Genomic DNA, 25,017 nt, shown 5'->3' on the forward strand with positions numbered 1-25,017 from the left:
ATCGGTTGGGGGTCTGACCACTGAAATCCTGCTTCTGGACATCTGTGTTACTCTGCTGAGCCACCTCATATTGCTGTTGCCTTTGCACTCCTCTCCCACCTACTACTCCTTGTGTTTTTGTCTCCTCTTGTTTTTGTCATAGCCTCGTTTCTTAACTCTTCAGGGGCAAGGACTCTGGGTGAAAAGGTTCACAAGTAAAGTGAGCAAGGAGCTTTAATCCCATTTTCAAAAGTCACTTTCGTGTTAGTGGGTTTAAGTCCCAGTTAGTTTCAATAAGAGCCAGGCTTCTAAGTAGCTAACTAAGAAGCTAGCTTTTGGAAATGGGAGTTAGGCTCCTATGTCACTTAGGTACTTTTGAACTCACTATCCTCTGTCTTCGTTTTGTAAAGCTCTGTACACATCTGCAGAACTCTATATTCTTTCCACGACACAGAACATTTCCTGATAGAGTAATTTCTTCTACACTTCATCTTCAAAAACTATGGCAAAGATCCACTTTGCTGAGGTTATTCATGTTTCTCTTTATTTTCAGCCAAGACAGCACCCATTTATACTGCCTCCTATGCATGTCCAGTGCGGAGAACACTACACTGAAACACACAACTCACAAGGTATTTAGGGAGTACATTTTTTCCTTTCAGAGATGTGCAGCTTAACGTGCAAGCAAAGGGGCTCTTGTTAATCAAGTCTTGATTTCCAAAATGCCATCCTGGTCAAATGGGAATTATTGCAGAGGAATGATAGCAACTTCATAGTTAAGTTTGCAGCAGGATTCTGTTTAAAGCCCATTTTTCAAACTTCTCTAAAATACACATGCACAGTTAGATGGGTTTGAAATTTGGCATGCCAGTTCAGGGCAGTGGGTGGAGTTTATGGGGCATATTTGGGGTCAATTGCTCAAGGGGTTGCCAAGTTACAGGTCTCCCCAAATGGCCTGTTTCTAAAATTGCAACTTGCTTGTAGTGCTTTTTTGTGCAGATCCAGTGAAAATGGGAAGGTGGGGGGGAGAAGATTCACGCAGCGTGTATGTTCTTTGATGGCCTTTGCTCTGTTTTAGTGCCTGACACCAGGGTCAAGCTTCAAAAGTGTGTGAAGAAAAAGTTGTATTTTTTGGCTCTGTTCAGGGTTGGGCTGAGGAAAGTATGATGGCTGGAATCTAAGGTGTAGAGAGATTCTCACCAAATATCCTGTAGCCTAGTGCATTGCCTGAGCATGAGGATACCATAAATTATCCTGGCATCTGCTTGTATTTCTATGCCTGGTTATTCAGTGGCATTGGAACAATTATTATGGTGGGGGTGCGGAAAGCCACTGAATGAAACTGTAAACCACGTATATGATGGAATCAACTTCAAGCCATGGTGTGCTGCAGCATCTCCAGCCCCTCTAGTTCCAGCACCTATTGTCATGACTCTGCGCTAGGGAGAAGCAGTTGTTATTCTTCCCCTCCAGTGCCACCATCACCTCTATTGGCAGATGAGATGATGGAGACATTGCACCAAGTCACTTCCACCAGAGCTGGGAACAGAGCCCAGCAGTCTCAAATTTCATTCACTTAACCACACTATCTTTTGAAGTGATTTTGTCAAAACCGTATTGTCTGCAAACTGTGAGAGACAGAGCTAAAGTGCCCTCGCGAATTGTCACACATGATGGAATCTCAGTGTCGTGAATGAGGCGGGGCTGTAGAAAGGAATGGACCAAGACCCAGCAGGACTGGGTTCTGTCCTGGGCTTTACCACAGACTTCTCATGTGATGTTGGACAACTACTTATACCAGAATATTTGGGGGTAGCCATCCCTTTGAGTCCTGTGAGATTTAGGAGGAAGGATAGTCCTATGGTTAAGGCACTCAGCTGTGACTCGAGATCTGATTTTTTTTATTCCTGAGTCTGCCGCAAACTCCCTTTGTGACCTTGGCCAAATCATTTCATTTCTGTGCTTCAGTTTCAGTAGGCTGTTTCCTCAGGGACATGATCAGCCTGCTTCGGCTGGCTTCCTGAGCGTCCTGGAGACAACAGATTGGTTTGTGTTGAGAAACCTGCTACAGCCCTGGAGGGCTCCTTTTTTCACAGTCTCTGCCTGCTTGGGGAGGGGAGGGCAGTACATCAAGAGCAGATCTGAGGGAATGTTCAGTAGGTCTGGGGCCTAGGGCTGTGAATGGTGTAATGTATCTTTAGATAACAGCTGTGAACCTGCTGAGCTGCAGATGAATGGAGGGGGGAGAGAAGGAGAGTTCCACAACCACTTCCTCACTGTAGGAACCTCCTGAGGATCTGGATCCGAACTGTCACAGCTCGGGCACAATTTGGATCTAGGATTTAGACTCCGCCAAGTATACAGACAGGGTCCAACATCCAAATATTCCCAGTTACAGGCATGTTGCATTGCATGTGCCCATGTTTGTTAAAGTGTCCTTTTTTATCTCTACCATACACAGACAGCATTTTCCATGGAAATGAAGAAACGTTCTATTGTAGATCTCAGACCAGCTTGGACAGGTGTCCAATGGACTTCAGCTACTTAAATGGTAATGGGCCAAATGGCAGCATGTGCAGTGCCCACAGCATGAACTCCCTCAACCGTTCACAGAACTTCATTCAGGCGTCTCCAATGTCCTCCAATCTCAGCATCCCAGGAAGTGATATCATGAGAGCAGATTACATCCCCAGCCACAGACATAGTGCAATCATAGTACCATCCTACAGGCCGACGCCGGACTATGAAACTGTCATGAGGCAAATGAAGAGAGGGGTTATTCACATGGATAGCCAAAGTCAATCTTTAAGGAACCTCAATATTGGAAATACACATGCTTACAACCAACCAGAAGACCTGGTTTACAGCCAACCTGAAATTCGGGAGAGACATCCATATACTGTTCCTTATGGGCCACATGGTGGTTATAACAAACCCGTTGCCCCGTGTGACCAAATGAACCCTAATAATGCTGTGCAGAATAAGACAGCAGCCAGTGCCATCTCCCACACAGTTAGCACCCCAGAACTGGCTAACATGCAGCTGCAGGGCAGTCAAAGCTATAATACTGCCCATATGTTAAAGAACTATCTTTTCAGGCCACCACCTCCATATCCACGTCCACGTCCTGCCACCAGCACACCTGACCTAGCGAGCCACCGTCATAAATATGTCAGTGGCAGTAGCCCTGATTTGGTTACTCGGAAGGTCCAGCTCTCAGTGAAGACATTCCAAGAGGACAGCTTGCCAGTGGTTCATCAGTCACTCCAGGAGGTTAGTGAGCCACTCATGGCAGTCAAACATCACGCAGCTTTGAACAAGCGCCACAGTTTGGAGGTCATTAGCAATATGGTACGTGGTATAGAAGCTATGGCTTTAAAGACTTTAAATGCCCCTCTGCCACGTAGAAACACCTTGCGAGAGCAGGTGCAGCCAGAAGAGGCAGCGCAGATGGAACACGAGGTTCAGCAGCTTCCTTGCTACCATCACAAGAAGACGTTCTCGAGTGCCACGATGCTGATACACAGCAGTGAAAGTGAAGAGGAAGAAGAAGCTGCAGAATCTATGTCACAGATAGCACCGCTCCATGAAAATGTGGAATACAGTGCTCAGTTGCAAGCTGCTTTGGCTAGAATACCAAATAAACCTCCTCCCGAGTATCCTGGACCAAGGAAAAGTGTCAGCAATGGAGCCCTGAGGCAAGACCAAGTAAACATTTCCGTGGCTGTAGCCAGGGCAAAGGCCATGAGGCCAGGGCCTGCCAAGGCTATTAGCATGTCTCGAACTGATCAAATGACGATAAATGGGTCTTCGCTTGGACCGTCTATCTCCGAGCCTGACCTCACGAGCGTAAAGGAGAGGGTCAAGAAAGAACCAGTGAAGGAAAGGCCTGTGTCTGAAATGTTTTCTATTGAGGACAGCATTATAGAAAGAGAGATAATGATGAGGGTAAGTATCTTTCTTTAGTGCAGAGGCTTCTTTGAACCCAAGAACCAACCTGGTTTATTTTATATACCAAAATACACAACTGCAAACTGTTATACCCCTGAACAATGGGTAATGTAAAACAGTCTTATGCCGGGGAAAAGGTTTTCAATGGTCATAGGATTAGCTGAAAGATAAGAGTGAGTAAAAAATCAGGGTCTGATTCTCCATTGCCTGACAGATTGTGCAGTCATTTAGACCTGTGCAATTTGAATGCAGTGTGGTTGTGAAATGCCATCACCAATATGGGTTGGGAATTCTGGTTCGGTAGCATGTTATCCCCACTTTACAGGGATGTAAAGCGAAGCACTGCATAATATGCAGGGTTAGTGGAGAGCCCAACCCATGATATTTAGATGGCTTATCCCTGGGGATTGCTGCTTCTACAGTGAAGTAGCATATGTTTAGCCTACAATTTTACTTAATTTACGTGACTGAATTTTATGAGCAATAAACTTTGGTGGCACTAGAATTTGGATTGCTAATTTTCTAAACTAGTGACTTGATGCACAACAAAAGGAGCAATACTGCTAATTTGAGAAGGTAGAGATGCTGTTTTTTCTTTCCCTAAGGTCTAGGGAATGGGAATCCTTAAATTCTCATTCAATTTTCCTAGAACAAATAGATGATGCTTACTCAACTGCTTTTTCCTGCACAGCTGTATACTACAGACATTTTCAGTTGAACGTACCAGCCACAACACTCAGTTAATGAATTATGCACATACCTGGCGAGCGCAGTGTTAGAGATTAAACTGATAAGAATGACTAACTGCGAAAGACTATTTTTTTAACAACTTAATTTAGACACTCTGCATTACTGACGTGCCTTTTTGAAGAGACTTATTATTTAGTGCCCTCTTTTCTGCTTGTTTTAGGAATACCTAATATGTTCCCTAAAATATAATATAATAAATGGACAAAGTCTGGTCTTCCATAGACCTAGATAATAGTCAGTAGGGAAAGTATCAAAATGTAAACAGATTTTAGGCTCCAGTTCTGCAAAGGCTTAGTCATGTACTTAACTTTACAAACTGTGACTTGTCCTAATGAAGTCAAGTCTAGTTAAGCACATGCATATTTCTTTTTCAGGATGGGTCCTAGAGCAGAAGAAACATGGACATCTCATTAATGTAAATGGTCATCTGGGGTGTTTAGAAAGTAATACTAGCTTTGCTGTTATTATTCTACACAGCAAGGCTATTATTAATCAGCAAATAAAATTAGGTTACTTCATATCTACATTTAGAATGTAACACTCCTCTATACCCAAGGAGATTTTTCAAGCTTGTTTAGAAAGCTGCTATTTTGTTACTGCTGATTCTTGCACTTTTGAAGTAATGATTTTAAAAGTTGCGAGAACAAAATTGTTTGTTAGTCTGAAAGTTGACAAGTCCTCTCTTTCCTTTGAGTTCTGCTAGAACAAATTCAGAAATGGACATCTCAAATCCTGAAAACTGTCACATTCTAGATTATTGGTGATGATTCTTGAGGTCATGGTCACAAGATGGACCACAAAGCTGTATCCGAGAGGTTACATTATTCCCTACAGAATCTAAGCTTTTATTTAACCAACAAAAAAGGTTATTTCTAACTTTTCTGCTTGCAGAATAGAACCTTTCATGTGTAAATACTGCAGTAGTAAGACTTATTAAATGTGTAACATCCCAGAATATATTCAGTAAAACTACCTGAATTACATTTTTTGATCTCTTTCAAATATGAAGTGATCAAATGAACATGCATTGAGTGTAATTGCTTTCCGTGCGCGCGCGCGCGTGTGTGTGTGTGTGTGTGTGTGTGTGTGTGTGTGTGTGTGTGTGTGTGTGTGTGTGTGTGTGTGTGTGTGTGTGTGTGTGTGTGTGTGTGTGTGTGTGTGTGAGAGACAGCATTTTGGACTTGGGGGGGGGAACCAAAGGAGTACATTGTGAGCCCAAAATTGTGAGACTGGGATTTTGGAATGTGGCAAGGTACAGAAAAGCTTGGGGTATTTGGGTCCATGAGTGGCAAAATAATCTGCGAACCTCTGTTCTGGATAATCATTCAGTATTAGATCAACTTTGTTCATGCTGTCAACACTGTGTGCGTGTGTGCTTGCTTGCTTTTTGGAAGGGGGAGATTATTCTCTTGTTGTGCTCAAATTGCTTTTAAAATGGTTTCCAGCCTAATTCTGGAAGCACAGAATTCACCATTTTCACTTTGTGACATTCTACTTTGTTAAAGACATCAGAGTTTTATGAAGCTTTTGCCATAGCAGAAAACCAAACAGAAATTGGGCAAAATGACCAGATCTTGAACTGTCTGTAAATCTGGTAAAAACATGGTTTTAGTTTTTTGCCAGTTTCACCAGTGTCTTCATGAGTGTCTTTATGCAGTTATGCCGAGATACCTGATGGCAATGAAAAAGCTTGCAGGCTGGCGCATTCCAGAAACAATCCATTTACTATATGCCTGAGGGGAGTCCTTTTCCAGTAGGAGAGCTTGGACCATGCTGTCATAGCAGTTTTCACTAGCAGCTGTGACCCAGACTGCCTTTGCGCATTGCCCTCCCTCTCCCTCCCCCCAAGATCAGGCGGGAAGAGCCACCAAGAGACTGAAATGAAGTGTTTCCCCCTCTTCACCTTCCTGGAGTTGCGGCTCTCCATCTCTTTGATATATCATCTCCCACTAGCCACAGAATGAAATTAGAACTCAAACGCTCCATACAGCAGTGTAACGTGCTACACAAATATGATGTAAAACAGGTTCCATGCATAGTATGGCATTAAAATCTGTTTTGAAACACCATAAGATCTTTCTTAGCATCCAATATACAGTGGGCACCTTTAACATCTGGACCTTTACCACACACGGTAGTTTAAATGTACCAAAGTATTTCCCATTCTAAGCATTAAACGAACACCACAGCAAAGATAAAAATTGCATTGGGGTAAGCATTGTATATTTTTCATGGAAGTTAACACCGTTTAAAACCAGTGTAAGATATGTTTGCATAAGTATTCCCATCATGACATGATGGAATGATTCTTTATGACCTGTTAGCAACTTATTACACAGAGATGCCCAAGATTTGTATTTGCAAGTCTTTTGATAGCAAGTAAGCTATATTTTACCTTTGGATTGTTTCTTTGAAATTAAAATTCTGTGCTCGTGTAGGAGCCAGGCCCCTGGGGTATAATAGGAAGAATAGAGGTTGTATTTGAATTTACTTTGCTAATGGTGATCATCTGCATTCCTTGGCCAGAGAGTTGCAGATTTTGGAGATTTAAAAAAATTCCAGTATTTTACTGGCATTATAGATAATAACACAGAGATGAAAACATGCCTTTTCTTGCCAAAAGAATCTAGAGAAGCAGAAGATGGCAGGCCTGGAGGCCCAGAAAAGGCCCTTGATGTTGGCAGCGTTAAATGGACTCTCAGTTGCTAGAGTTCCAGTGCCTGAGGATAGCCAGGATGAAGCAGCCAAAATGCCAATGGATGAGAGGGTAAGAGAGAGATTCACAAAATGCTATTTATTCCATTGTTTCTAGCAATGTAAGTGTCTGGGGTTTTAAAAACTGGAAACTGCTACTTGTGGCCATGTTGAGAAGCACCATCAGTGATGGAGCTCTTTGACTTGTCACTGCTATGGTGAGGCCAAACACATGGATAATGAGGAATTGTAAGAGGTTCTGAACGTCCTCATCGCCCACTGCAGTCCGTGGAAGTTGAAGGTGCTTGGCACCTCTTAGGAGTGTTCAATGTCTCACAGGATCAAACCCTAAATCTAAAATATTGCACATCTCTTGACCAGGAAGGTTGAGCAGTCACTCTCTGTTGTAACAAAATGTGCTGAATGATGCATGTAGGTTTCCGAGAAGAGCCCTAGTTTTGCACACAGAGGAATCTTGGGCGCATTTCTGTGTATGCTCATGCAGCCAATTAAAACAAAAATTAAAAATATCTGCTGCTATTATCTATTGGGGCAAATTGTCAGAGGCCTCCCTCCTGATTTTGTGCATGGAATTTTGCACCCTTATACAATCTGTACAAGCAAATGATAACAATTACATACAGTAAACTCATTTCTCCTGAATACACATCAGAGGTTTTGTACATGCAAAGACATTGCAATGTACAAATTAAGGCCAGGCTTTGAAAATGTGAACCTAAATTTATTGCTGGAGAAGAGCGACTTTTTTAAAAGATAATTTTTTCAAAAATATATTTGAGATAAATCCATTTATGGAATCAGGATTGTAACTAGAAGGTTTTTGCTTTTGTCTAGCACCAGAATCTATAATAATATAAAAAGAGAATATACCAGAAACATAAAATTCTCTGCTGTTTTAACTCCATTGAAGTAGATGGAGTTACGCAATCTCAGACAACATAAAACTGTGTATAGTAAGAAGTATAGCTCCAAGCAAAAGACAACATCCTAGTTTATTTGTTGACTCATTGTGTATTGAGATAAAATTACTGCCCTGTGGTACTTTTGCAATCATTCTGTCTGAAAGAATGAATTGATGAAAGAATTTCTGTTAAATCATAGTGCAAAATCTTGAAGAGGAAGTTGGAAGAAGGAATGGTGTTCACAGAATATGAGCAGATTCCAAAGAAAAAGGCAGATGGGATCTTCACCACTGCAGCATTGCCTGAAAATGCTGAGCGCAACCGCATCAGGGAAGTCGTTCCTTATGAGGAGAACAGAATAGAACTTGTACCAACCAAAGAAAATAATACAGGCTACATCAATGCCTCGCACATAAAGGTATAAAGGCTCTTGAAGCATCACATGGCAAATGAAGAAACATTAGGGGCGTGGGTATGTTTTTAGAGGTATGGCCAATGTTTTCTAACATGAGAGGACTTGCAAAAAGTCATTTATTCACATCTACCTAGGTTTCTTAATAAAGGTGGGCAGGTTGTTATACCTTGGATGACAATGTCACTACATCACATTCTCAATTTCAAGGCTCAGCGAACAATCATGAATTGATGTATATTACATTTTAGGGACCTGGAAATCATTCTACAGAAATTCCCTAATCTTTTGCAATGCTGTCTAGACTAACTGCTGAATGCTTACGTTAAGCCGAAAAGGGCACTTATCGTAGTTTAAATATAATTAATGGGCCAGCTCTAGCTAACTAGCCCCGTTAGTTCAGAACAGTACAATTTTCATCACCCTGAGCCTGCAGCAGCAGTTGGGCCAGCGGGAATTTCCTCCCAGAGGAGGAGGATAGGCAGGGTTTCCACCAGGGACAACTTTAAATAGAAACCTGCAGGAGGAGGAGAGGAGGACTGCTTGAGAGAAGCACAGAATCAATAGAAGGTCTGGCCCTAAAGCTTTTATCATAGTTTTAAATCTTATGGTGCTTGATTTTTTAAATGTAGGGGTGCTAAATGCAAGTTTGCCTTTTGAGCATGTACCTGCAGTAAAAAAGTCTAGTAAATCAGACCCCTAAAATAATGACTTTAACTTAGACAGCCATGTGAGCATTCATAGTGCATTATTTCAAATGAGAGTTTTGTAAAATGCAGTTATGTTACTGTTCAGAAATTTGTTGTATGAAATGTTTAGATACAGTTTGACCCTGTACGCTCCTTGCAAGCATGCTATATAGTCATTTTCAGCAGTAAGCTGTCTCAGGGTGGCTGCCAACTCATTTTTATCTTCTCAGATTCCAATAACACCTTTTCAAGGCCTCTTGGTGATTACGACTGTTCTGAGAAGAGAAGTGGTACTCAGTTCATGCCAAGCTGGCATGTGGCATGACAGGGCTGCCTTTTCCCATTGTCAAAAATGAAATTAAAAAATCAGATTACAATAGTAAATAAAACATTCTGTTCTTTTACACTTTCCTGGCCTCTAACTCCAAAGAGAATAGCTAGTCTCTTAGTCATGATTTACAATATTAAATCCTGTTGATTCAAAACACCTTTCTAAACCAGGATCCTGGCGGGTTATCACTTTTCTACCAGAGTCCTGGTGGGTAGCAGATACTCGTTTTTGGCATCATCTGCCATTGCTGGAATGATGGATTATTGAATCACACTTTTTTCATCTGATTTGTGGGAGAAAAAACCTCCTAACAATATAAGTTGTGCCCATAAGGTGGTATCAGCCAGAAAAATAGTTTTCCCCAGCCAGTTTTAAGAGTCCACATTTCATCTTGTGTGTCAGACTTGGACACACACTCATTTGAGATCTACAGAGCATGCAGGAACATGCACTAATGTTTTAGTAGCTAGCTCTTGCCAGTATTTTCTCCTTGCACTGCAAGTGGCTGTCACAGAAGCCAAGCAGATGTTCTTTTGCTTAGAAGGTGAAATCGCATCTGTGAAATTTACCTCAGTAGCACAAACTGTCTGCTTGAAGCCCAATACTCAATTTTTAATAACCTGCAGTCAGGGCATTAGAATGCAGTAAACATTCCAAGCATCACTCTCCCTCCAGACTATTTATGCTTCTTTCATATCATATGCCAGGAGGCTGGACATTTGGACCAGAAATCAGCAGACAAGAAAACTCCTATATCATTTTGATAAGATTCACGCCTGGAGAATTATGACTCCCACCACTAAATCTGCAATCCTTGCGGGTTGTCAGCACTTCTCTTCTTACTTAACACTGGCCTATATTGTCAAGATGTTAAGCGCAGTCCAAATACAGAGACACAAACCATAATTTAAGTTATGGATTTTTTTTAAAGGGAAAAAAGCCTTTCTTGGTATTTTGAAAACAATCATTTAAATACAGCTCTAATCATCGTAGCGTCTAAGTGCAAAAGCCAAACATCTAAATTTAGTGCTCTTTGACCAGTAAGAGCGAAACTGACATTCCTATCCTAAAATTTATACAAAGACTTGCATCTCTAATACAGCACATAGTTTTGTCAAAGTTATTAATTGCTCTTTGGCTGCCAGCACCTTGATATTTATGGTTGTGTCAGCACTTACAATATAAATCTTTTTCTCTGGGATTTATAACTTGGTCAATAAAAAGTTGCTCTTGGCAAAAAGATGGAATTAGAGGTCCCAGTTTATGAGACAGAATATATATATATAATATACATATATTCTTCTTTGAGTGCTTGCTCATGTCCATTCCACCATAGGTGTCTGCCCACCTCCGTGCACGGTTACCCGGAACTTTTTTCTCCTTAGCAGATCCCATAGGGCCGGCTCCGGAGCCTATCACACATGCCGCGGTATATGAGGTGCTGCCGGCCCTACGCCCCCTCAGTTCCTTCTTTCCTCCCGTGATGGTTATTGGAACTAGCCTTGCTCTCAGCAAGTACTATTCCCCTTGTTCGGACTTGTTTGTTATTCTAAGTTAATTTTAGTTACTTAAGTAGTTGTTAAGAGTTGTTAAGAGTAGTTAGAGATAAGGCAAGTCCCTGCGGGGACTTCACATGGCTGGGGCCATGCCCCGGTCACCGGGATTCAAGCCGTGTGCCTCCTGTGGGAAGGCCTTCCCACTCAGCGACCCCCACGACTGCTGCCTTAAGTGTTTGGGGGAAGCCCACAGAAAAGAGAAGTGTAAGATCTGCAGAGCTTTTAAACCAAGGATTCAAAAGGACTGAGAAATCTGGTTGAAAGCCCTGTTGATGGAGGCAGCGTTCCGCCTGGAGTCTGAGCTGGCCCGCTCCACCTCAGCACCGAGCATGACCTCGGTACAGAGCGCATCGCCAGCACCGGCCTCAACTCAGCACCATGCAACATCGCCAGCACAGAAGAGGAAGAAGCAGCGTGTGGAGCGTTGACACTCCCCTGTGCTGTCGGTACAGGCAGGGTCGAGTACGGAGATGCACCATCTTCTCCGGTGCCTGCATCTCTGGTCAGGGAGCCTCCCCCGACTCCTAGGAATGGGAGAGTGCCCCTGCCGACGTCGTTGACACTGGAGGCTTTTCAGGCGGCAAGAGCCTTGTTGGCCTTGCCTACACCACCTCTGCCCCCGCCCCTCCGCCAAGGGAGAAGGGGTCAGTGTCACGGGGGAAACCCGCATTGGGTCCCCCTGAATGGCGGTGAAGAATCCCCGGCACGGGGAGGAAGATCTCCCACCAGACGGTCTCCGCGAGTAGAGCAGAACTGTTCCCCCAGCAGTCACTCTAGGTTGGCATCGTCGAGCTGACCTGCTCCGGCACAGGACATGGAGTCTCCCTCTCGGCGCCATTGTCAATCCCCGGCACCAGAGGCAGCACATACCAGGAGGTGGCACCGGTCGATGTCTGCCAGGCAGCGCTTGGACAGCTCCCACTCCAGATCCCCAGCACCGAGGAGTTCGCCTGCACTGAGGCGGCACAGAACCCGGTCGCCATCAGAGGATCCAGCACCGTGCAATCCACAATGCGGAACCTGGTCGCCGGAGTCCGGCTCGGCACCAAGGAGTTCGGAGCAGGGCCGACCTCGGTCACTGAAGGTGTCTGCAAGGCCATAAGGCATGCGGCAGTGGAAATCATCAGTACCGAGATGATGCTCCGGTACCTCTAGCTCTTCGGAGTGCACCTCCGTTCGTTGGCACCGTTCGTGGTGATGGAGGCAGTCTTCATCGTCCTCCAGGTCTGAGGCATCGAGAGGGTGGTTCCCGGCACGGAAGGGCGCCTGGGACCGAGGACATACACGGCACGGGCGGTCCAGCGACTTGGGGTCTCCCATGGCGGACAGTCATTGGGAGAGCCAACGCCCTCACAAAGCATCACAGCCTGTGGCGCGATCAGCTCTGGGTTGGGCCCAGGGTCAGTGGCCGCAACAATGGCCTTATTGGGCCCCATGAGGTATCCAGATGGGGGTGGGACCTCAATCCATTATGTCATCAGGGGTACAGTCCGTGCCTCCAGCACAGGAGAAGGCCTATAGACATCACTCCTCAGACGAGGAGTCGGACCCCATGGAGGGACCCTCAACGGATGCAACCCTTCGCCAGGAGGGGGCGCACCTATGGGATGCACCTCGGCAGTCCTCTTCCTCCTCACCGGACGAGGCAGTCTCCTGGGAACACTTGGCACCACTGGAGGATTTCAGGGTGCACCAGGAGCTGCTCAAAAGGGTGGCCTCCAACTTGGGGCTGGAGGTGAAGGAGTTAGAAGAGGCTGAAGATAGCCTCTTTAATGTGCTGGCAGCGGTTGGCCCAACGCGAGTGGCCCTCCCAGTCCACAAAAGGGTCCTTAAGATTGTAAAGACCCTGTGGCAAACCCCTTCCTCGGTCACCCCTACGTCAAAGGTGGCCGAAAAAAAATATTATGTCCCGGCCAAAGGGTTTGAGTATTTGTTCACTCACCCCACCCCGGGAACCCTGGTGGTAGATGCAGCTAACCAGTGGGACAGGCAAGGTCAGCCAGGGTCCACTCCCAAGAACAAAGACAATAAGAAGCTGGACTTGTTTGGGAGTAAGATTTATTCCATGGCAAGCATGCAGTTCAGGATTGCCAACCATCAGGCCCTCCTGGGTAGATATAATTTGCTAAAGTTTGTTAAGGCCCTGCCCCAGGACCAGGCTGCAGACTTTAGTGCCATCATGGAGAAAGGAACCATGGTAGCTAGGGCAGCGCTCGAGATGTCCTATGACGCTGCTGACTCGGCAGGTAGGGCCATAGTCTCCGCCATCTGTATGAGAAGGTGCTCGTGGCTGCAATCCTCAGGCCTGTCCCAGGAGGTGCAGCAGTCTATTCAGGACCTCCCCTTTGACGGGTCAGCCGTATTCTCCGATCAGACCAATAAGAAGCTGCACGGAAGGACTCCAGGACCACACTTCACTCTCTGAGTCTGTACACGCCCCAGTTTTCCGGGCGTCAGTCACAGCCCCAGGCACAGCAGCAGCGGCCAAGGCCTCCACCCAGGCCTTTTCAACCCTATAGGAATAGGGATAGGAATAGGGGGTTTAGAAGGAGAAATCATCCCCCCAGCCCGTCCTCAGCTCCCCAGCGGTCCTCAAGGCGAAGGGAGGTCTGAGACCCATATCAGACCTGCGTCAAACGACTCAGGTTTCGCATGGTCTCCCTAACTTCCATAATCCCTTCCCTGGATCCAGGAGACTGGTATGCTGCCCTCGACCTCACTTGCTCCACGTGCAGCAGGCTGGGACTGCTCATAAACACGCAGAAGTGCACACTAACCCCAGTGCAACGCATAAAATTCATTGGGGCCACCCTGGACGCTTCCCAGGCCAGAGCCTTCCTGCCTCAGCCCCGTTTTGAGGTGATGGTCTCTATCATCTCCCAGCTGCACCGATGCCCCACGACAACAGCCAGGCACTGCCTTCAGCTGTTAGGTCACATGGCGGCCTGCACGTACATAGTGAGACTAGCTCACCTGAGGCTCAGCCCACTTCAGGCATGGTAGGCCTCGGTATATGTGCTGAGCAGACACTCATTGGACTGGGTGGTCACAGTTCCCCCACCCATCTTAGCCTCTCTAAACTGGTGGCAGATTCCCAGGGCAGTGATGAAGGGCGTTCCGTTCAGGGAACTGGTCCCATTGGTCACCCTCATTTCTAACGTGTTGGACATAGGATGGGGAGCCCATATCAACGCCAACCTCAGGCACTCAGGGGCTCTGGTCGGGGAAGGAGAGGCTCCTGAACATCAACGTGAAGGAGCTGAGGGCCATTCGTCTAGCGTGCAAGGTGTTCCTCCGATTCCTGACAAGGCAGAGTGGTGCAGGTGCTGACGGACAACACCACAGCCATGTTTTACATAAAGAGGCAGGGGAGAGCGTGTTCCTCGGCCCTGTGCGAGGAAGCTATCCTTCTGTGGGACTTTGCCGTGAGGCACAATTTCCACTTGACCGCCTTTCACCTCCTGGAAGTGAGGAACGATGAGGCGGATCGCCTCAGCAGGTCATTTCTACCCCGCCACGACTAGTCGTTGCACCCAGAGGTGGTGGCTATGATCTTCCAGAAGTGGGGCATTCCCCAACTGGACCTATTCATGTCGGCCTGGAACACAAAGTGTCCGAGGTTCTGCTCGCTCTCGGGTTGCGAGACTGGGTCTATTTCTGACACGTTCCTCATGGGCTGGACCGGGACCCTCATGTATGCATTCCCGCCCATTCTGCCCCTACCCAAGGTCCTGCTGAAAATAAAGAGGATCAGAGCGAACGTTATACTCATCGCCCTGGCCTGGCCAAGACAGCACTGGTTCAGCATGCTGCTGGACCTTTCGATCACCCCACCCCTGGAGCTCCCGAGGCAGCACGACCTTTTATCCCAGGACCACAGTCACCTATTGCACCCTTACCTGGATTCCCTGCACCTCACGGCCTGGAGGATCTGTGGCTGACGGAGGGAACGAGAGCCTGCTTGGTGCAGGTCCAGCAAGTCCTGCTTGGCAGCAGGAAGCCTTCCACACAGGTCGTGTATCGGGCAAAGTGGAGGCGGTTTACCTGTTGGTCGGAGTCCCTCGGTATTCTGCCCAGCCTCTCGCCTATACAGGTGATCCTGGAGTACCTGCTCCATCTAAAGCTCCAGGGTCTGGTGCTGGCCTCATTGAAGGTTCACCCGACGGCCGTTTCGGCCTTCCATCAGCCGCTAGAGGGGAGATCGCTGTTCTCCCATCCCATGTCGGTCAGGTTTCTCAAGGGGGTGGAGACGCTGTATCCTCAGGTCCGTGACCCGGTGCCTCCCTGGGATCTCAACCTGGTCCTCTCAAGACTCACGGGGCCCTTCTTTGAACCCATGGCTTCATGCCCTCTGCTCCTGCTTTCATGGAATGTAGCCTTCCTGGTGGCCATTACCTCAGCCAGGAGGGTCTCAGAGATTAGGGCCTTGACTTCGGAGCTCCCTTATACAGTATTCTATAAGGACAAGGTCCAGTTGAGGCTGCATCCGACCTTCCTACCCAAGGTGGTTTCCCAATTTCATTGTAACCAAGGTATTTTTCTCCTCGTTTTTTTCCCCAAACCTCATGGTTCAGAGGAGGAAAGGAGATGGCATTTGCTGGACGTGAGACTAGCTCTGGCCTTCTACATCGAGCATACAAAGCCGTGCCAGAAATCGATGCAGCTCTTCGTCGCAGTGGCCGACCGGATGAAAGGATCACCTGTCTCCACCCAGTGCATCTCCTCGTGGATTACATCGTGCATCAAGTTCTGCTACAAGCAGGCGAAGGTGCCGCTTCCGGGAACCATCACAGCGCACTCAACCAGAGCTCAAGCCTCATCTACGGCCTTCCTGGAGAGAGTGCCTATGCAGGACATCTGCAAAGCTGCCACCTGGTCATCAGTGCATACCTTCACGTCCCACTACGCCATCGTCCAGCAGGCTAGAGAGGATGCGGGATTCGTCAGAGCTGTGCTGAGGGTAGCTCACCGGTAACTCCTACCCACCTCCAAAGGTCACCTATAGTGGAATGGACATGAGCAAGCACTCAAAGAAGAAAACATGGTTCCTTACCAGTAACTGATGTTCTTCGAGATGTGTTGCTCATGTCCATTCCACAACCCACACTCCATCCCCGCTGCCAGAGTTGGCAGAAAGAAGGGCCGTCAGCACCTCGTATACCGTGGCATGTATGCGGGACTCCAGGGGGTGCCGGAGCCGGCCCTACAGGATCTGCTAAGGGGAAAAAAGTTCCAGGTAACCATGCACGGAGGCGTGCACACACATATAGTGGTATGGACATGAGCAACACATCTCGAAGAACATCAGTTACTGGTAAGTAACCTTGTTTTTCTTTAACTTTGTCAAAATAATTGGTTCATCTGGTTTTGTTTTTAAGCTGCTAAAATTATTTTTTAAAATTAGGTTTATTGACTTTAAATGTTCTTTTTTTTAACCTGTAGAATTGAAAAATAGTTTGGATATGAAAAAAAAGTGAAATTTAGTAAGCGATAATGATAAAATGGCAGATTTTTACACATATCAGCAAGTAAATTTTAAATTATCTAAGTTTTTGCAGATATAATTCATAAGAGGATTATATATCATATGTTTTAAATAGGAATTTTCAAGATGATCTAAGAGTACATTGTAGTTATTACACAATATAAGACATGTAAATCTTATTTCAAATACTTTTTAAATGACCTATTTATGTGTTGCAGAGCAAACACACCAAAAGTATTTTTACAAGATCCGCTAGATCAATTATATGTATTGGGAAAGGCCTTGAATTGAGAAAGGATTTACATAATTTACTCTTGAAAAATTGTTAAATGTGCCATATTTATTATATGATAGATTGCAACCACTGAACTGAAAACACAAGTTGGTAGAGGAAGAGAAATTCAAAGCAAATTCTGACATTCTATCTGTATTTCATTGCTAGCTGGCTGCCAGCTTATCAGACCAGTGTGTTATGTGCAATATGTGGGCATAACTGGATGACTTGGGAACAAGCTCAAATGCAGCTTTGAAAGTGAGTCCACATAACAGGACTACTTTCTAGATGTAATTTTTTGTCCATTATAAAACAAACATGATCAAATCTAGTAACATCAGAGGATGAACCAGCCTCTGTCTTTCCTTATGCAAACTGTTCAAACAGTGCTTACAAAACTGTATATTATTTGCAGCCGTGCAGTGTCTTGTGAAATGTATGTAGAATGTCTCTAATGCCCAGGCTTTCTTTCAGGGCAATCATTTAGGGCCTGAGGGCAAAGCCCATAGGAGTCAACAGGAGTCTTTCCAGGATATGTCTGCACTGCAGCTGGGAGTGAGCCACCCAGGCCAGCTAGACAGTTTGGAGCTAGAGGGGCTCCAACTAGTGTGTGAAAAATAGAAGTGTGGCCATTGCTCTCAGACTGCAGTTCGGCCACTCAAACTCATCTGACCTTGTAGACTTGAGAACACGAGCACCAGCCTGAGCCATGTGTCCCCACTGCCATTTTTAGTGCACTAACTCAAGCCATGCTAGTGTGAATTTGTCTACCTGGGCTGGGAGGCTCACTTCCAGCGCCAGTGTAGACAGACTTCAGTGACTTCAGTGGGCTTTGAATCAGGCCTTTAAGCAAAGATTTTCCTTTTCCCATTTTATGCACTGCATTGTATTAATTTTGTACAAAAACAGGAAGAAGAGTTCTGGCTTCTCTAAAACTTCTGCTTTTTGGTCCCTGCTGTAAACTGGCCCTGTGGATGCCTGTGTTTATCATGTCGGCTGTATAGAATCTTGTGGGGGTCCTTTTTATTTGCCCACGCTCTTGTGCTCATGGTGATAGGAGAGAATTCGTAAGCACCAAGGGTTAATTTGTTGCTGATTTGCTCTAATTGTAGGATGGATTAGTGTGGAATTTTAAGAGTAAAAGGTTTTATTATATTCTTTTACATTTAAAATAAAAGTACTGGCACAGTCACCACAGAGAAGTTTGGCATTAACTGTATTTTTTCTGACTCCCAGGTCACTGTAGGTGGAGAGGAATGGCACTATATAGCCACACAAGGACCTTTACCACACACATGCCATGACTTCTGGCAGATGGTGTGGGAACAGGGGGTGAATGTTATAGCCATGGTTACAGCTGAAGAGGTACGTAAAATGACATAGAGCAATTCTTTCTGAATGTGAGCAACTCTGCCATTATCACTGCTTCCCATTCCAATAATCTGTTTTTCTTTGGTGGCCCCTTTTTTTTCTCCTTTTATTCCCCTTGAACGCTTGTCTGGAGATAATCTACTGCTGTGACCTTGTTTTTTTGTAGCTCTCTAGTATTTAGCTTGTCATTTACTAAAATAATAAAAAAACAGTCAAGCTTCAGTTTAGTTGTAAGACTTTAGTTTGCCAAACAAAGCAAAAATGTTTCCATTGGAATTTAAGAACCCTGAACTGCTCTTGGTTAAAATGACATTTATTCCCAACCCATCCAAGGCCAGCTCCACATACCATCATTCTTATCTCTGAAAAGAGACCAGAAGCTGTTGTTCCTGTAGAAGTGTCCATTTAAAAAAATCTTTTTATTCCTATGCCAAGCAAAACAGTTATTTTTATTGTAATCCAAGAACTATGTGCTATGTTATAAAAACTGGCACATGTTGCTAACTAACACTACATCCAGTTTTGAGTCCTACTGCCTTGTAATATAGGACTTACAATACCACATGAGCCTAGTGTTCTGTCTAGTCCACTTAGATCAATACCAGACACTCAGAGTTAGAGAGACACATCCTCTTAATGGACAGTTATCAAATACCCTGCCTATGGGGAAGTTTCTTCCTCATCTGTTGCTATCAGAAGCTGACATATGCCCGGAAGGATGAGTTTACTGTCCTCAGATTTTTTTTTTTTTTAAGTCTCTTTTTAATGTAACTGTGGATGTTCTCATTACCCATATAAATGTTCAAGCCTCAATCTTTCTAAACTCTTGGACTAAATGATATTTTGTGGCATTGAAGTTCCACGGGTTAAATATATATTTTGTGAAAGGTGGAGTTTTACATTTAGTGCCATTCAGTTTCATGTGATGCCCCTTGTTCTTCTCTTACGAGAGAAGATAAATAGGAGTACCCCATTTAGCTGCACAAATGGTACCATGCCCTCTGTTTATGAGAATTAAAATTGTGACGCTACAAGAATAATCGTTTTAATTTTGCTTTTTTGCGGTTCAGGAGGGAGGAAGAAGCAAGAGTCATCGCTACTGGCCTAAACTGGGCTCTAAGCACAGCTCAGCCACCTATGGAAAGTTTAAGGTGACAACTAAGTTCCGCACAGATTCTGGATGCTATGCTACTACAGGGCTGAAGGTCAAGCATCTTTTGTCTGGGCAGGAGAGGACAGTGTGGCACTTGCAATATACTGACTGGCCAGATCATGGCTGTCCAGAAGAAGTCCAAGGCTTTTTATGTAAGATTCCTTAATTAATGCACACTAAGGTCTAAGGTCAATGAACATTTTTAAGAGCTAGGGAGGTGTTGCACTTTGTAGCTTCTGTTGGCCAAGCTCATGGCACAAGCCAGGGGCTCCTGACATCCTTCCATGCCAGTCCATAAGATCCAAGTATGTCACTCTCCTATCCCCCTGTATTTCAGGGGCTCTCTGTAACTTCTCCCTTCTCCCCATTGCCAGTGGTTTTGTGTGCTCCTCTCCCCTCCATTTCCACTTCACCCCCATCCCAGGGGTTCCGTGTGCCCTTCTCATTCCAAGATCCCCCATTCTCTCCCTCCCGGCAGGCACTCTGTGTACACCCCCTTCCCCACATTCCCCCTTTCCTCAGGGCTCTGTCTGTCCCCTTTCCTCCCATGCTACTGGCTGTGTCTGCCCCCTGTCCCTCTACCATGGTTCCCGATTCCCCCCACACCAGAGGTTCTCTGCCACCCCATTCCTCCCTCCCCCATACCAAGGACCTCCATTTCCCCTGCTCCCCACTGAGAGAGAAATCACTCAGAGTGTCAATATGTTAAACTCTATTGGGAGGATGAGCAGAGATGAGATGGAGTATTGTTATATTGGACAGTGTTAATGGCTGCCATCTGTCTGTTTTCCATTTCCCCCCAAAATCAAGCCATTTCTAGCCATTGGTGCATAGAACATTCCCTGACATTTTGGAATGGACTGGAATGTTACATATAGACAGACAAATACAGAAATGTCATCAAGCCAACTAAGAATGAGATCAGATGGGGAGGCAGGGTCATACAAATAATAGAGTATTCCCAATTGTTAGTGAGTCAGGGGCAGTAACCTAACTCCCTACCTGCTTAAGAGGTGTTTTAGTTATCGGACTGTCCATGTAGGTGAACTGTAGGAGGTTTGGGTGAGAGACAAATACAACCATTGTATTGACTTTTATTAATTTAGTACTGTACCTTGCTACTTTATTACTAATAAATATTTAATACACCAGTAATAATAATACTACCATCATGATACTAAGTAATGCACACCCCTTTTATTTACAACTGGAAAGAAGAGTATGCAAATTGAATTTGCAGCTTTGCCAAGGAAGTGACTCAAGGCATTATTATTGTGGGTTAGTAATGGAGTTTTCACCCACTCTTTTAAGTTGGGTTACTCTATTTCTCATTGTACTTCCAAGCTTCATTTTTTTAAGGGCATTTTTCCAACATTCAACCACAGCTATTGGGAAGTTGTAAAAAATTGGAACCTGCCTATCCATAGAGACAGCTGGAGATAGAGGTCATGATTCTCCATTACCGTACACCTAATGGAATCACTTCCACTTGTGCAAAGTGGTGTAAAATGCCACCTTTCTAATTTTGATAGCATTTTACATCCAGTTTGCACCGTGGGAAGGACTACATAGGGTGCATTGCAATTGGTGCAATGGTGAATTAGACCCAGAGACTTCATTTCTGTGGTTCATACAATTCCCTGCTGGAATAACCTTGGGAGAGACCCATACTCAGGTCCGAATCTGTGTGTCCTAGTTTGTGTTGTGTTTACCCAACCAGCTGAGCCATTAGGGTGTCTGTAATGTTATACTTTAATGAGCAAAACACCACTCTTTTGGAGAGCATTAGAGCTAGACAAGAGGATTCTCTGAGATCCTTACACTTTGCAGTAGTGATTAAAGGAAAGCCACAAATAATTGTGCCCCAAAAAAAGTCCTAGGACCTGCTGAAAAACAAATAAAAAAGTACAGACGTAGCTGATGTTCTCACTCATTCTGCAAGGGAAGGAAAGAAAAGAAAAGGGCAGATGGATGCTCACTTCCAATCCGCTACTGGCTCTGGCAGGCAGTGGTTTCCAGGGGAGTTAGCTGTTGTTTTTGATCCCAGCCTGTTAATAGCAGGAATTTCTGTAAGTAATGTCTAGAATCATCTGCTTCAGGGACCTGGGGATTTGCAGAAGGGAAAACAGAATTTAATTTTTTAAAAAGAACAATTTAATGTAAAGAACCAAAATCCCAAGTAGTAATTGACACCCAGCTGCTACTCGCTGGATTCAGTACTGTTCAATGCACAGTGGCCAAATAATTAGTGTCTTGTAGGAACTGTAAATTATTGTCACTTTAAAAAAAAAAAAAACACTGACTTTCTCAGACATTTTTCAACTTTTATGAGAAGCCAGATAGGATTTTGCAGCATAATTTGCATTTTATTTTACAGCCTATTTGGAGGAGATACAGTCAGTACGTCGCCATACAAACAGCGTGTTGGACGCTAGCAACAATTGCAACCCGCCAATTGTGGTTCACTGCAGTGCAGGTGTGGGAAGAACAGGGGTAGTTATTCTAACAGAACTGATGATTGGCTGCTTGGAGCATAATGAAGTAAGTAAACTTTGCACTTAATCATCACTTTTCCCTTCGCTGGTCCACTGAGGGGGAACCTATTAATCAAATATCATCCATCTCATTGCATTAGTGTACCCAGACACAGTGAGCAGAGATTTGTCACTAGTTACCCAGTATGCCTTGGCTATTTTGTTTGGTTTTTATTTTTATCCTTTTAATAGAGCACTGCTGAGATAGGACACTTGCCCCAAAGAGTTTACAATCTAAATTGATGTGGCAGTCTGTACCTGTGTCTTAATTAATCAATCTGGAGAGAGAACAGTATTAAAAGAGCAGCTTGAGAGATACTGGAGAAGTGTGCTGGCTTCCAAACTGGTTTGGACTAGTTTTCTAGCTTCTGTCTTCAGCGGCCTCTATCTCTGTGTCTCATTCACTGCCTTTGGCTTCTAGACTGGAATAAAGCTCAGCTGTAACTCAAAAATAACAGGAAAAAAAGGCTGATGGGCCACAGCCTGTATTATGAGACCTATTACACAGGCTGGTACTATGTTAGAGTATCAGCAACATAAGAGTTACAATATGTAGCTTTTGTTGTTCTGCTGTGTTCTTTGTCATTGGGGAACAGTGCAGCAAAAACACCACGTCCTGAAGAACAATATGATGTTGGTGTACAATGCCAACCTGAGGCAAACCGCTATTGAAATGAAGGGGCTTCTTTCATTGAGTGAACTGCTGGAAGACTTTATTCCCTTGCATAGATAATAAAGGTGGAAGAATGTAGCAGATGTTACAAATAGACACACATCATCATGGATTCACCAACAGCAATCCATTACCGATTGGTTGAAATGGAGAACCTGGTACTAATGCGTGGAGGGTTGAGAAGTGAGAACAATGCCTGTCACTTGAGAAGTTGTGCCTATTGGCACAGAGGGACAAGTGCCAGTGAGCTTTTCTCCTCATCATTGGTGCACTTTACTGATGATGGACCTTTCTGCTTCTCTTCCCCTCATTCCCGTTATCTTCCAAAGGCTGGTGATTGTTGGCCAGCTACCCAAAATAAAAGGAAATGGCTGGCTCTGTGGCACTGCAAAGTGCACCACACACTAGTTGCAGGGTGACCATTAAGAGAGACTGGGATAAATTCAGCCCTAATGTATCTGCTCTGACTGCAGCTGTGCTACACTAAGGATGAATTTGGCCCTGAAAGTTCATAGCACAATTTAAACACGGGGGATTTTTTTTATTTAACTTTGCATTGCTCTAGTTTCAGCCTCACTCCTTCTTAGTCCTTTCCTTCTCCCCCGGCCCCCCCCTTCCCAGATAGAAGGATTCAAGCTGTGGTTTGACTCATGGCTCTTCAGCTAGCAGTGGGTTGAGAGTGCTGCAGAAATGATAATGTGCTCAGTCATTTGTGGTGAAGAGGCATTTCATATCCCACTATAGGACGGGTCCCCAAACTATGGCCTGACACATTTTGACCAGCCTGCTTCCAGTCCCTGCCCCAAACCCCATCCCTTTCTCATGTGGGCCCAGCACCCAGCATGCTGCTCCCAGCCCCAAGTAGCGCCGTGCAGCGGCCACTCCCCCCTCTCCCACGTGGGCCTAGCGGCGCCCTGGCTGGAGCCACAGCTCTCGGCCTCCAGTGGTGCTGTGCAGCGGCCGCTCACCCCTCCCTGCCCTGCCTTTTCCCCCCCACTCCCTCCCAAGTGACGTGACGTGACATGGAGCCACTTTGGCCCCACCATAAGAGCAAGACTGAGTGATGTGGCCCTCGCAGCTGAAAGTTTGGGGACCCCTGCTCTATAGCAACCCATGCGTACTAGTGGTGCCCTGGACAAATATTAAATAACAATCATGCAACCCCTCAGGGCATGTTGGTGTGTCTTTGGCTTATAGAGGGAGCCACCTCTTCTGTGACAAGAATGGTTTGGCATGTATCTGAGTCTTTGAAAATGGAGCTCATAAATCTTTGTGTGTGTGGGGGGGGGGGGGGAGGGGGCGGAGAAGGTCTTTAGGGTTCTGGGGAATGCCCAGCAAGGCACTGAGAGAATATAGGACTCTTGACAGTGAGGGGCTTCTCTGTCGATTTTAATTCATCTCTCCTTTCTCTTGATTATTGGCATCATTAATAATGACATATTAAAGCCAATTTAAGTGTTTTTTCTTCAAGGCCTTGTAGCTCAAGAAAACGGGTTTAAATTAGCTTTACAGTAAATGAGCAGTGGAAGGCAAAGCTAGTAATTGTTTTAATTCTGTAACTTACTAAATATCAGCTTTGCAAAGTATTATTCATCTCTTGTTGACATATACACTGTGGTACGTTTTGGATCCAAAGATTCCCCATTCCTGGAATAAAGTTAATGGAGCTCTCTCGAGATAGGTATGGGGAGGTCTTGTTGGACCTTTTTGTAAGTTTGAATATAAATATATGTTAGATGTGTGTGATAGGCTCAGTGTGACACACACACACAAAATAGCTCTGAGATGAATCAAGCCTGTGTGGTGATGACACAGAAAATGACTGATCACCAGATGTTATTGGCTCAGTAGAAATCAACAAACTGTCAAATGATGAGATTAGAACTTGGATTGTGCAGGTCCAAACTGGCTTGCTGCCTTGTTTTTTTTTTTGGGTTTTTTTTTTATCTTGTCGTTGTTCAGGCAAAGTCAAGCTCTGACATGGCTTGGCATAACATGACCTAATTGCTTTTCTAACCATCAAATTCCATGCGGAGGCATTCTTTGGGTTAGCTGTGTAAACCAAAAGGAGAAGCTTATGCTTTCCTCTGCACAGATTTGAAAATAACATGAAAATCCTCATCATGATTTCTACGCTTCTTGGTCCTTATGTGCCATCTATAACTACTCTCCTGTTAGGATTGCCAGCTTTCCAGGATTGTCCTGGAGTGCCCAGGAATTAAAGATTCATCTTTAGTAAAAG

At 45.0% G+C, this 25,017-nt stretch overlaps 1 protein-coding gene across 1 annotated transcript in view; it reads left to right on the forward strand.

Moving 5' to 3' along the window:
* The window catches only part of PTPN14 (protein tyrosine phosphatase non-receptor type 14), a 158,184-nt gene that overhangs the window by 125,466 nt on the left and 7,701 nt on the right, over nucleotides 1-25,017 (forward strand). The window contains exons 12-18 of the mRNA XM_067564969.1: nucleotides 533-611; nucleotides 2,441-3,927; nucleotides 7,304-7,447; nucleotides 8,497-8,715; nucleotides 18,281-18,409; nucleotides 19,486-19,720; nucleotides 21,946-22,109. Of these exons, the coding sequence (XP_067421070.1) occupies nucleotides 533-611; nucleotides 2,441-3,927; nucleotides 7,304-7,447; nucleotides 8,497-8,715; nucleotides 18,281-18,409; nucleotides 19,486-19,720; nucleotides 21,946-22,109 (2,457 nt within the window). The remainder of the gene's footprint in view (nucleotides 1-532; nucleotides 612-2,440; nucleotides 3,928-7,303; nucleotides 7,448-8,496; nucleotides 8,716-18,280; nucleotides 18,410-19,485; nucleotides 19,721-21,945; nucleotides 22,110-25,017) is intronic.

Source organism: Emydura macquarii, unplaced genomic scaffold (genome assembly GCF_026122565.2).
Source record: "Emydura macquarii macquarii isolate MOO-44397 ecotype Brisbane River unplaced genomic scaffold, CSIRO-AGI_Emac_v2 contig_2676, whole genome shotgun sequence".
NCBI classification, from domain to species: domain Eukaryota; kingdom Metazoa; phylum Chordata; order Testudines; family Chelidae; genus Emydura; species Emydura macquarii.